The 13,975-nt window shown below is 33.7% G+C and overlaps 1 protein-coding gene across 1 annotated transcript in view; it reads left to right on the top strand.

Annotated features, from left to right (window-relative positions):
• The window catches only part of Csmd3 (CUB and Sushi multiple domains 3), a 944,903-nt gene that overhangs the window by 684,345 nt on the left and 246,583 nt on the right, over positions 1–13,975 (top strand). The window contains exon 28 of the mRNA XM_075961035.1: positions 11,751–11,942. Within this exon, the coding sequence (XP_075817150.1) occupies positions 11,751–11,942 (192 nt within the window). The remainder of the gene's footprint in view (positions 1–11,750; positions 11,943–13,975) is intronic.

Consider the following 13,975-nt stretch of genomic DNA (forward strand, 5'->3'; position numbering starts at 1 on the left):
GCGCATATCTTTAATCCCAGCACTCGGGAGGCAGAGGCAAGTGGATCTCTGTGAGTTCGAGGCCAGCCTGGTCTACAAGAGCTAGTTCCAGGACAGGAACAAAAAAAAAAAAAAAAAAAAAAACCTACTGAGAAACCCTGTCTCAAAAAATCCAAATATATATATATATATATATATATATATATATATATATATATATATTTAAAAAACATAAACCAGGAAAGTCTAGAAAATCATAATTCATTGCCATGTTTTAGTTAAATTTTTTATTGAGCGTCTTTTTTTTTCTGTTTTGGGTACTTTATGATTTTTAGTAAAAAGTAAAACCTGTTGAACAAAAGTGATTTTTTTTCTTATCTTTTACATAGGACTTAATTCTGCAACAAAAGATTTCTGAAGCAATTTTTTAGCTGTTTTAGATACAGATTCCTGACTTTTATTTGTATAGAATTAGCTTATTAAGAAGACAAATTTTATGTTACATATTTTTTTTCAAAATATTATAGTTGCAATGGTAATAATATTACAAAAAGTAACAATTAAGAAAATAAAAAGATATAAAGGTCATAGATGTACAGTAATTTTTGTACACAATTTAATTAATATTGTATGAAAAAAGAGGGAAAAGAGAATGTACGTGTAGAATCTAGGTAAAACAAGGCACTTCTGAATTATTTCAGACTCTGAAAAATTCAGAGTCTGTCATTTTTGTACCAGATAAGAGCAGCATATCTGTCTTATTACTGACTTATCTTCAGCACCTACCACAGGGCCTGATCCTTGGAATCAGAAATATTTGCTGACAAAATAAAGGCCAAAGAACTTGCATCCCCATTACAAAATCAGCAGCAGATTAGTCTTATCTGCTAAACTATTTATTTGGAAGGAATCAGCCGACTTAGACACACAGCAGAGACATCTCACTAACTAAGTTTTAAGACACCTAGTCGGAGATGAAGTTATGGATTCAAGTAAAGTTTACTTTTTTAGTATAATATATACAATCACATGATTTTTAAAATTTGACATATATTATCACATAAATTAAAGTAGATAGGTCTCTGATTCTTTAGAGCATTCTTTGTGTACTCACCCCAATCTAATTTCCGTTTTTTTTATTTTACTCATTTAAGCAATTCCTACTGCTTATTGAAAGACAGAGTAATCAATAGAGAAGGGATGCGATAGACAAAAAACATGTGTCTTTAACCAAAAGCATTTCACAGTATTTAGTATAAAGTGAATCTAACTGAAATGTGGGTTGAATAACAACTTTCTAGTCTTCACCACACTATCAGCAGCCAAGACTTCTGTTTCATGATCTGCTCCTGCTTAGTAGATCCTGTCACTTTGCCTCTTGGTGTTATAATCTGCAGGCACTTTTGCTTAATCAGAGCTCCTTAAGTCTGACACCGTCACCTCATGCTGTCCTAAGCGCTGTCCTGGCTTCTCAGCAGTCAGCCTCCTTATCCCCTACTTAAATTTGGAATCTGCCTGTCTTGTTCCGCTTCGGTTCTACAGGAAGGCATCATGCTGTCATTTGCCCACAGAAGAGTTGATTTCGACAGAGCATTTTCTCTGCTCTTCACTCTTTGACCTCTCCATTAAGAACCTGTCCCTGCTGGGTAATTCAAAACGCTAAGGCTCATAACTCCTACGGTTGAAAATTCTCAAAGAAATGGATGGCCTCGCTAGGATAGGTTGAAGCCTGACAGCCTTAAAGGACTGCATGAGACCACTGCCTTTGTTCCTTTCCTCATTATTGTTCGAGGCACTGGGTAACAGTCAACTCGCCACTCACTTCATTATCCCTCGGTATTCTTTCTCCACACCTCTGCCTGGCTAGCTGTCGGAAGCAAACGCTGCATATCACTTTACTGTTTAAAAGTCTTTAACGCTTTGAACTCAGTTTTGAACTGAATATTCTGTCTTTAAACGTAAAAGCTCTACATTATATGCCTGTCGGAGTTTGCTTTCTGTTCTGTGATAAAACATGGACCAATTCCAACTCCTGTGTCATGTTCTGACCATGGAAAGCTTACAGGTTACAGTACATCACAGAGGAAAATCAAGGCAAAAACTCAAGCAGGAGCCTTGAGGCAAAAACTGAAGCAGAGACCTGGAGGAACGAATGCCACTGAGTGGCTTGCTTCCCATCACTTGCCCTGGTGTCTTTCTTACAAAGCACAGGCCTATGTATACTATATTGTAGGCAGTCATTAAAATAACCCACCAACATGCATACATGTCAGTCTGATGGAAGCATTCCTTCCACTGTAGAGGTGTGGCTCTTCCCATCTGTGACAAGGTGACATCGAGCATTCGCCTTTACAGTCCCCAAGCTACCTATCACCCTCATACTTTCACTACATCTTTATATTCCAGCCATCTACAGTGCTCTGGATGGGATAATGTAGTCTAATGACTTCTCTTCTGAAAACTCTCTTCCTTAGCTTGGGAAGACCTACAGTCATATTCCAAAACAACAAAGTAGTAATCCTTCTCCAAGTCCAGGACAAACACACTTCTTGTATCCATAAATTCCTAAGCAACACAATGAGTCACTACATTTGCCGTGGGCCTATACTCTGATTTCCTTATGATACTTGTAGATTGTGCTCATCCTAGAATAGTGACTGATTCAGTGTGTGGCCTGTGTTTTCCATCCTTAACAAAGTATCGTCATAGCATTGCACTTTCAAATCTCTCTGGTAGCATGTGATTTAAGTTTGCAGTGCTCGGAGGAATTATCGTACAAGGTTAAAGCTGAAAGACAAATACGAATATCAGTGTTTCTCATCTCTTTTGTGTGGTGGTACATTCTTTGTGTTTTGATAAATAAATCTTGCCTAAAGAGCAGAGGAAAAGCTAAAGCCACTAGAGGTCAGGCATTGGTGATGCACACCTTTAATCCCGGAATTTGGGAGACAGAGTCAGGTGGATCTCTTTGAGTTCAAGGCCACCGTGGGTTACACAAAATCAATGCCGAAACAAATCCAGTTAGTAGTGGCTCACACCTTTAATCCCAGTCATAGGGAGTCGCATACCTTCGATCCCAGCACTAGAGAGAATATAAAATGGGAGGGAAAAAAGGCTCAGTTTGTTTTTAGCTTGTGGTCTCCCAGCCTTGGTAGAGATAAGACTTCTCTAGTAACTTGGCTGTTTTGCTTTTCTGGTTTTCCGGTTGAACCTTAATTTCTGCCTCTGGGTTTTTATTATTTGTTCTACACTTTCAGATGTTAATTAATTGACACTTCCCTCCCAGGGCAGTATAGAGGATATTTATAGATAAAATTACATTTGCCCAAATATGTACTCCATACACAATATTGGTATGGATGGTAGGAGGAAAATTGTTTGAGACCGTTGTCCTATCAGTAAGCTTGAAGACAGCCAGATGCGGCGTAGATCTACTGTGGCATGATAGCTACATAAAGCTTCTAGGCAATGATTTGCAGAATTTGTGGAATTTTTTTTTCCTAACATATATAGAAGCAAAGGCTAATGATTGAGTTGTAGACATAAATTATAATGTACTGTGAATACATTTATGATTTCTCATTTTGTGAATTAACAATGAATGAGTTATTGTTACATAAAATGCTGTTATTTTGTGATATCTATTTCTGTAACAATAGGATTTATAAGGTATATATAATGTTCAGTATATGTCAAATATAAACGTCTTAAAATATACTGACAACTGCGAAGAATAGCATAAGGAAAGTGAGTTTAGCAGAAGGGGCTACTATGAGAAGTGATGACCAATGCTGCTCCGCAACCTATATTGACAGAGCTGAAAAACCTCCAAATACAGCAGGAATCATTTTGGAATAGTCTTTTTTATTACTAATCATAAACCCAAGTATTTTGCTACATCTTGGAACATAATATATATAAAAAAAAATCACACAATTCCACATAGTTCCAGGTAATTAAAGCTTTTAAATATATATTAGACTAGCAAACACACTGATTATTTACCCATGAAATAGGAATTAGTGGAAGTAGTAAAGAGATGCTCATTGGTTAAGAGCACTAGTTGCTCTTTTAAAAGAACTGAGTTAAATTCCTGCAACCCACAAGGGGGGCTCACAACCATTTATAACTCCAGTTTCAGGGTAGCCTTCTTCTGACTTTATATGGGTAAATACAATGCCAAAAATTAAACAAGCCCCACATGCCCAAGGACCAGATAAAAGATAAAGTGTTATGGATATCAAATTTGATCTATGACCTTGTGGAAGTCACTTGAAAAACTGTGAATATACACTATAAAATTCAAAATTTATATCAATTGGTTTTAAACTCTCATTCCAATATCAACAGTTTCATAGAATTGTATATATAACTGTTATAATGAAACCTTAGATTTTATCTAATCTTTGGAAAGACAAGTAAAATACTTTTTGACAGATTATCAGATAAGGAAGCAAAAATTCATAGAATTGAGACAAACTGATCAATGAATGTTTCTCTCTTTATAAACACAGTCTGCCTCCACATCTAATTGTGTTGTCCACTCAACTGATGAAATACAAAGTTATTTACATTTACAAGCTCTTAAAATTTTTTTATCACAAATCATCAAATATTTAGGAGAAATGACAATCAACGGGTGTTGTGATTGTGTTTATGCTTTTTAAAACACCGAGTGTATTTATAAGAGGAAAAAAATAGCTGTGTTGTTAATTTCCCCTGAGAAATTATAATTGTATTTAAGATATCAGATCTAATTAAAGACCCAAGAGTTTATATGTTTGTCTGTATGTGTGTGTATGTGTATGTGTGTACAGATGAAATGTATCTATATGCTTCTTTCAGCTATGTGAAAGGTCTATTTCGCATAAATGTATACTCTTAATTAGACAGAGAAAAATGTGAAGTCAAATACACATTTTTACCCCATAGAAAAATTACAATAATAAGAAAATCATTAGATATCATAGTATTCATTTTTTTTTACATCTTCAAGTTATCTAGAATATATAAAGAACTTCACTGTAATATAAATCTTTCTACTACCTAATTGGGATGAGTGCCCATCATTTTGAAATACAACTTTATGTAAATAATTATGTTAAAAAATCAATTACAATTTTATGTTCATTAACTTAATTCCCAAGTATATCAACTGATTTTTCTTTTACTGATGTTTTTCTTATTTGGAAAGATGATTTATTTATTCTTAGCACAGACTAGCTTTATTCGATAAGGTCACAGCTACTTGATAAACAAAATGATTCTCAGTGGATTTGGTTCATTGAATTATCCAAATAATATCAAATGAAATTAGATGGATTGGAAGTAATTTCCTTCTAATATATAAACTTTCTCAATTGTACCATAAAGTATTCTATAATAATATATTCTGAAGATTCACCTATATGTATGTGCTATAAGAGGGCAGATGTAAGCTGAACATAATAGTGCATGCCTTTATTATGTCTTGGAAAAAAATAAGAAAAAGCCAAAAAAAAGGTCATATCTGAAATTTTCCCTATAAAAATTGCTTATAAAATGTAGCTATAAAATTATAATACATTAAAAGTCTCTTTGTTCAAATAACAGGTTACGAGAAAGTTAAATTAAAAAATCAAATAGGTAGTTGTTTTTAGCGCAATGAAAGATACTCTCCTTTGAAAGTAGCGCTTGCCATAGGGAATTTATTTCTTTTTGTAATCACTACACACACACACACACACACACACACACACACACAAAATCTGTTTATTCAAATGCAACCGTACCAGGAAAAATAGCTATTCCTAAAGCAACAACAGAGAAGAGAAGGACAAGTAGAATAGGCAAAGTGAGGAAGTGCTTCCCTTCAAAGCACTAAGAACTCAATCTGACCCTAGAATAGGGAGGAGGTTACAAGCGGTAACCTGGAGCTCACTGTTGGCCAGATGTCATATCTGGTGAGTGCCTGGCCAGTGAGAGATAAAGAGTCAAAATGGCAGTAGATGACACCTGAGGAACGAGCCCTTCCCCATGCCTGGTTCTTCTCTGGCACAGACAACAAACCAACATGCATATACACTTGCACACACACGTGCATATACACAAGCACACCCAAATGCACACGCACTTGAATGTACACATGCGCCTGTACAGACAAGAACATACACAAATATAAAATTAGAAACAAAAATTGCAAAGCTACTTTTTTATGTTTTGTCAATAGACGATCTATTTCTTTTTATTGTTATTTCTTTTTTTTTTTTTGGTTTTTCGAGACAGGGTTTCTCTGTGGCTTTGGAGCCTGTCCTGGAACTAGCTCTGTAGACCAGGCTGGTTTCGAACTCACAGAGATCCGCCTGCCTCTGCCTCCCGAGTGCTGGGATTAAAGGCGTGAGCCACCATCGCCCGGCTTGTTATTTATTTTTATTGATTTTATTGAGCTATACATTTTTTTTCTCTGTTACCTTTCCTACCTCTCCCCTTCCCTTCAACCCTCTACCATGGTCCCCATGCTCCTAATTTTCTCAGAAGATCTTGCCTTTTATACTGTCCATGTAGATTAGATCCATGCACATCTTTCTTAGAGTCCACTTTGTCGTCCAGGTTTTCTGAAATTGTGATATGTAAGCTGGTTTTCTTTGCTTTATGTTTAAGAAAACTTTCCTAACCTAAAGAAAGATATCCCTATGAAGATACAAGAAGTTTACAGAATACCAAATATACTGGAACATATAATGCCACATAATAATGAAAACACTAAACATACAGCATAAAGAAAGACTATTAAGAGCTGCAAAGGAAAAAGGCCAAGTAACGTATAAATGCAGACATATCAGAATTATACCTGATTTCTCAATGGAAACAATGAAAGCCAGAAGGTCCTGGTCAAGCGTTATGCAGACACTATAAGAGACCACGAACACCAGCCCAGATTTTTATACAATCTATTTCTTATGTTAGGAATTTTCCTTCCTACTGTGAATTTATTTTGAACTAATTGCTCTTCCCTAGCTATACCATTTAGAATGTAGCAGAACAAAAATGTGTTTGTAATTAAATAGAAAGCAATATGAACTAAACTAATTCAGAACTAAATGGAAATGGTATGACAATACATTGCTAGTCAATATACTATATTCTAATAATAATTTTAAAGTTCTGTATGTAAGAAAGATAATAAAAAGATTATTTCGATAAAACTCTTGTTTTATATAATTTTCTTACATATTATGCTAAATAATGAAAGTACTCAATGAGAAGTCAGAAGAGGTAATCAAAATTTATATATAATAAAAAGAGAAGTGAAAGTCACATTTTAAAATTCCAGAGTTATGTGTTCCAATATAAGGAAAATATAGTATTAAATAAAAATTACCAGTTCCTAATAATGTAGTTAATTCCTAAATACAGTTACATTATTAAATAATTGTTGATAATAATACTAATTATGTGATATTTTCTCACTCTTGAATCCCTAGCAGAAATAATGGAATAACATAACCTCTGAAATGGTTATTATTTTCCATGGTTGTTGTTTCTATTAATTCGATAGAAGAGAATGGTTGGTGCTAAAATGATTATAATTTTTCCCACTCACAAACATAGAAGGTAACCAGTATGGATCCAAACTTTGAATAAGTGAAGAAAATAAGACAATGGCATCCCTACAATGTAATTATTTCTGTGGGTATTTAACTAATTGCTTTTAAAATTCCAGTCATTTCAAGTGGGGAGAGCGTTCTTTGGTCTTTCACTCAACCCTCTCAGACTCCGCTGTCTTAAAACCTTACCGCTAATTTGTTTATTAACTGAGAAAAATGGAACAGTAGGGATTTGCCACCTCTTTCCTTTCAAGTGAATTAGACCTAGGCCTATGTATATTCTTACACAAATCTCAACCTAATACTAAAGCCCTCTTTTTTCTTTTAGATAATGTGTCTCATTTAAATCATTACCCCTAGAAAATTTCATAAGAAACACACATTTTACCCTCATGTTTACCTATGACCAGATGATTCCAACTGTTGTTTTCAATATTTCTATCTAGCTCTGTATATACATACATATGTCTAATAAATACATAGAAAATAAAACTTGACAAACAAAACTTAATGTCTGTTCAATATGTGTATCAGACATACTTTACTCGATTCTCCCAGGAAACATGTTACAGATACGTAGAACAATATCACAACCTGAATTCTGACATTGATGTAATTTACGAACCTAATTTAGGTTTTAAGTGATACGTATGTATAAATATATATATATATACACATATATACATACATATGCATGAATATAAATATAAAATTATTTATATATCATATATTGTTTTATGTATGAGAATATTTATAATAAGTTTAGTAAATTTTATGGGTATAGATTAAACATAGTGAGCCCTCACCCAAAATACAAAACTTTAAAGTTTCCTATTAATGTTCAGCCTTTCATTTTTCTTTTTGTAGTCTATTACATGCTACTCCTTCCAAGGAAAATATTCTCAATGTAGATGTTGTATGTATGTGTCTAACATCCTTCTATAGTTACAGAAATCCACCTTTGCTTAATATTGTCACGTAGGGATTCCCTTGTTATTCTAATAAGGAAGTAATCCTTCCAGAAATAACTGGTATGAGCTAGAGTTAATATTTTAAGATGTGGTTTGAATAATGCCAACTAAATTTTCTAATTGCAGATATATATCTTCTGAAATGTGTTAATGTTTATTTTTCTATGGATTAGGAAGGGAGATGTTTGTGTTTCTGAGACAGTGACAGTTAAAAAAGAAGTCTCTGGTGTGTTATTCAGACTTTGAGCTATGAAAATACACCAACAGGGGCTTAGGTCATGCTATGCATCTCTAGTTCTAGAAAATTTAAAACAGCTTATTTAACAGACCTAAGTTTATCTATAAATTGAGGCTATGTTAGCAGTTAGTTCATAGAGATCTTCTTTCTTTTGAAGGTTAAGTGAATTGTATGAATAATGTCACTGGCCATTATTTAAAATGGTATATTATCAGTAAAATTAATGAATATCTATGAAACTTTGGGATTCAACTACCTTACTCTAAACCAGTTCTAGAAGGCTATCTAGATTTTTTTTTACTATTATCGGGGGTTGGTAAAATGTTCCCTGAAATTTTCATTTTGCAATTCTGAAAAAGGTATATAAAATTAAAAGACAACAGTTTTCATTTCTAAAATCAGATGTTTAAAAATTCTTACTTTAAAAATATGAGCATGAAAATTGATATAGTTATAGATTGCACATTCCTCTTGCTGGTGTTGCTGCTTGTGTGTGGGTTGTCAAATTTAATATAATGCTATCATTTTCAGTTTCTCACTTATGAACATGCTTTTGATTCCTACACCACTACAGTCAATACATCGCAACATAATGTGGACTTTGCTGTTTATTTACAACTACACGTATTAGATCGATGTAGCATTACATTGATTATTCTCTTGATAGGTAACTTGTCTATTAATCTCTTTTTCAACTAATTAATAGACCTATATGCCTCGTATTCACATACTCATCTACTAAAGATATAGAAAATAACATCATCACAAGTACTAACAAAACGATGTCTGTTCAATTCTGTACCTGACATACTTTACTCGATTCTCCAAGGTAAAGTTTTGCAGATATGTAGTATAATATCACAACCTGAATTGTGACATTGGTGTAATTCACCAATCTGATTTGGATTTTAAGAGCATGAAGGTATTACACTTGTAGTAATGTTATGGTTGTACTTTTCCATGACAACCACCATAGTCAAGACTTAGAACACTTCCATTACAAGGAGTCATATAGTACTCACAAGCAATTACCCCTGAACTCTTTTTCATGTATTCTGATGCTGTCAACTAATTAATTATGTACTTTCACAAATTAGTCACCTTTAAAATGATATATAACACAACCAAACAATACATAATCTGGGTTTTAAGTTTTTAACATGACAACTTCTGTGACATAGAAACCATGTGGAGATTTATGCCTCTTTGATCCTGAGCATGATTTCGTATTATGGATTTACCACCATTTAGCCATCTGTGGGGATAAATACTTACTTACACACCACATGGGCTATAAAATAAGTATATGATAAGTTCTACAACAAATGCAATAATCCTTCGTGGAGGGTCTGATTCTAATTTTATTTCCATTTCTGTGGAGGAAAAATCTGAAACAAAAGCAACATAGAAGGGAAAAATGTCTATTTTAGCTCAGAGTTCCAGATTATAGTCCATCATTATGAAAAAGTCAAAGTAACTGAAAGAGGTGACATCACATCCATGATTCTTAGCAGTTATTAAAAATATATTTATGGTTTTTTTGTTTACTTGATTCTGCTCAGCTGTCTTTTCCAACATATACACTGCAAGACGTGCTGCCTAGGGAAGGGTATAACCCCCTGTGGTGGTACATCAATGCCTCACTCAATTCCGGCTATAGGACACCACTATATAAACAGTCACTCACTGAGACTCTTCCAGGGTTTTTCTAGGATGTGTCAAGTTGGCAAAGCTAAGTATCACAATGCAATAGCATCCTGCCACTCTCCCCACAATGTGTGGATGATGATGCAGTTTTATCTAGCATTATGTCCGGATTTAGTATACTCGCTTATGCTATTCACTTTTACTTAATGTTAGCAAGTTTAAAATGATATCATAAAGGCTTGCTGTGATTTTTGATTTTCATTTTTTAAGTTAATGATGTGGAATTTATTTTCACATAACATTTCATGTTCTTTGAAAAAAAATCTTTTTGTCCATCTTGCTTTTTGATTGTTAGAGTAGAGAGAGTGCTATTCCTTCTGTTTCTCTCTCTCTCTCTCTCTCTCTCTCTCTCTCTCTCTCTCTCTCTCTCTCCCTCTCTTTCTCTCTCTCTCTTTCTCTCTCTCTCTCTTCCTCTCTCTCTCTCTTTCTCTTCTCTCTCTCTCTCTCTCTCTCTCTCTCTCTCTCTCTCTCTCTCTCTCTCTTGCTCTTGCTCTTATTCTTTTGTTCTATCTACCTCAGTCTGATGTAAGTTCAATATCTTCCAAACAATTATTTCCTCTCATTGGCCATGTTCTTTTCACCCCTTCACAGTGACTTTAACATGGTGGAAATGATTGTCTTGTAATGCCATCATGCCACAACCTCAAATACCTGCAAAGACTGTCTCAGTTGAGGAATTTCCTAGGTCAGAGTCCCTTAGACCTATAAGCATTTTTATAAAAGGATGTCTTCACTGCATCAATTGAGTTGAAATATAATACCATAAATATGGACAGCATCATTTCATGGGCTGGACACTGAGCTGAGCAACAAAGTAAGGAAGTGTCCTTCATCTCTTTACGCTTGAGTGTGGCTAGGATGTGACAAGTTCCTTGAATTCCCAAAGTGGGGAGCTATATTTCAGAATTCTAAGGCAAATAACCACTCCCAGCCTTTTGTTTTTATTTGTCTATTTTTTAGGTGGGATACTTGCTTGTTACACAGAAGAAATGGCTGTAACATAGACTTTAGAAATTATTATAATGATCATTATTTAATGATTCAGATGCTATGGGATTTTTTAGAAAAAGCTAACACATAGATTTTCCAAGAAATAGAAAATCACTTACTTCATAGGTATTTTAAAGTTAATGCAAGCACATTTTTAGAAGTCAGTTTCGGAACAACACATAAACATGAGAAAAGTTGTGGAATTTAAGTCTTACAGTTTGGAACTGTGAAACTGATTCTGCTAATATAAAAACTAAATGCCTTTTTGCCTTTTGATAGGTTCAGTCGCCACTGCCTGTCGTGACCCAGGAGTTCCCATGAATGGGACACGGAATGGGGATGGACGAGAACCTGGAGATACAGTTGTTTTTCAGTGTGACCCTGGATATGAGCTTCAGGGACAGGAAAGAATAACCTGCATTCAGGTAGAAAATCGATACTTCTGGCAGCCCAGCCCACCAGTCTGTATAGGTATGATTAAAGAATAATTAAAATTTTATAAAATATAATGCAATGATTAAAAGCTGGTATTGATGTTCTTAGACACTATATTCAGAAAAGTGGTATATGAGAGTCTGATATTTCAGAGGAATATCCACAAACCACAAAATGTACAAAATTATACTGATTAAATACTAATTTCTATAGTTAAGAGTCCACAATTTTAGTATATTCTGAACAACCTGTACTTATAGAAGTTTATCTAGTAGATTTCCTGAAATATTTTTTCAGCCTTTATTTATTGGATAAAGTTGTTATCTTTTGGCTTAAGATTTAGAGGCACTGAGAATCTGCAGTTAAAATGAGCTGGGTTGATTTACTCTAGATATGCTTATTTCTTCTAAGAAACTTATATCAGGAGCTATTTTAAAGATTCAAAGGGCAAGCTGTCCATTTAAGTCAGGAATATCAAAAGAACATCAAGTATTGTTTTGATGATCTGAGGAGTGTCCAGACCTTCTCCCATGCTTTCACTTGCCTTACTTTTGTCTCCATGTTTGTTCTCAAATCTCCAAGTCAAGTCAGGCTCAGGAGAGATTCAAGATATAGACCTTTTGGTACTAGAGCTGAAAAAAAATCAAGCTTAGGGAAATGGCCATTTTTATTAATATAAACATTAAGATAATCTTAAATTTATTTAAATTGTTTAGTATTAAGCCATTATGTTCAAGTATCAATGTAGATGTCATTCTTAATTTACAATATATTTTCACTAAACCAAGCTTATGATTATACTCAAATTTTTTATATTCATTTATATATTCACAAATTCATTGCACCATAAGCAGCTTCAAAGGGGATTCTGCTTCTTGCTCATTCAATATTGCATTCAAAGCATTTGATATATGCAGACTTCGCATGTTTTAAATGAAAAGCCATATTTTGGTTCATTTATACACAGTTCATGAACTTTATTTGGCTCATTTATAATTATTTATAAGTACATTTTCAATATAGATCCATAGTTTTTTTTCAAATAACAAGTGGAATTAGAAAATGTGTTTTCAACACTTCAGTAATAAGCAAACAACTCACATCAAAGTCACAAAGTCAAATTCATTAGTTACTTGATCTCTCCCATTCACCAGAAATTAACAATAAAATAAAAAAATTACCAAATATTATCAACCTACTTCTCAATAAAATGAAAGCTAAAAATGTATTTTTACAACACATTTTCTATATTTTGTATATAGGCTTTTAAAACATATTATTTACCAATATCCAAAGGCTTAATCCATCCTGGATGGAGAATGGTAGCTCTAGGTCTCTTCTGTAGATGATGAGGCAGATAATAAGAACCTAGAGTATGAAAGAGACTTAAAATCTAAAACAAAATAATGGCATAACTTGTACTAGTTCAGATTTTGATACATTTTTATAGTTTATCTAAAATAGCTATGTTCTATTGCCCTCTATGCACTACTGCAAGTTTATATTATCAGATGTCAACTAATTTATATTTATAAAATCTTTATCAATAATGGCAGGCAAGGGAAGCAACTTGAACGTTTTTACATTAAAGAGGCTAAAAAAATGTAACGTATATTTGCTTAAGGGGTCCATGCTCTTATTCCCTACTTGATTGTCACATGAGATTATAGCTTAGGTTAGTTTATAACTCCATATACTAACTAATTGAAGTTGTGTTGCATCTTCTAAAGAGAATCTCTATATAAAACAAGGCAGTCAGTATTGAAGAATGGAAGGATAAAGGGCTCACGACCCCTTTCAACAAACTGAAGGTTCAAGGTTATAGCTTCTCATGGATGGAGGGTAATTCCAAGTGCATTTTTCCCAGGGGATGACTCCACCGAAATAATCCATGATTTGTTTTTCTATTTTTTAAGAAGACATGAAGGGCATGGAGCTTAGGAATCACTCTGAGAATTAAGTTAAGAATGAAGGATAAATATGATCAAAATACTTTTCTATGAGATATTCTTAACAATTTAATAGAAATATATTTTATACAAAAAATATGAAATTCCAAAAAATCACTT

Source organism: Microtus pennsylvanicus, chromosome 2 (assembly GCF_037038515.1).
Source record: "Microtus pennsylvanicus isolate mMicPen1 chromosome 2, mMicPen1.hap1, whole genome shotgun sequence".
Classification (NCBI taxonomy): Eukaryota; Metazoa; Chordata; class Mammalia; order Rodentia; family Cricetidae; genus Microtus; species Microtus pennsylvanicus.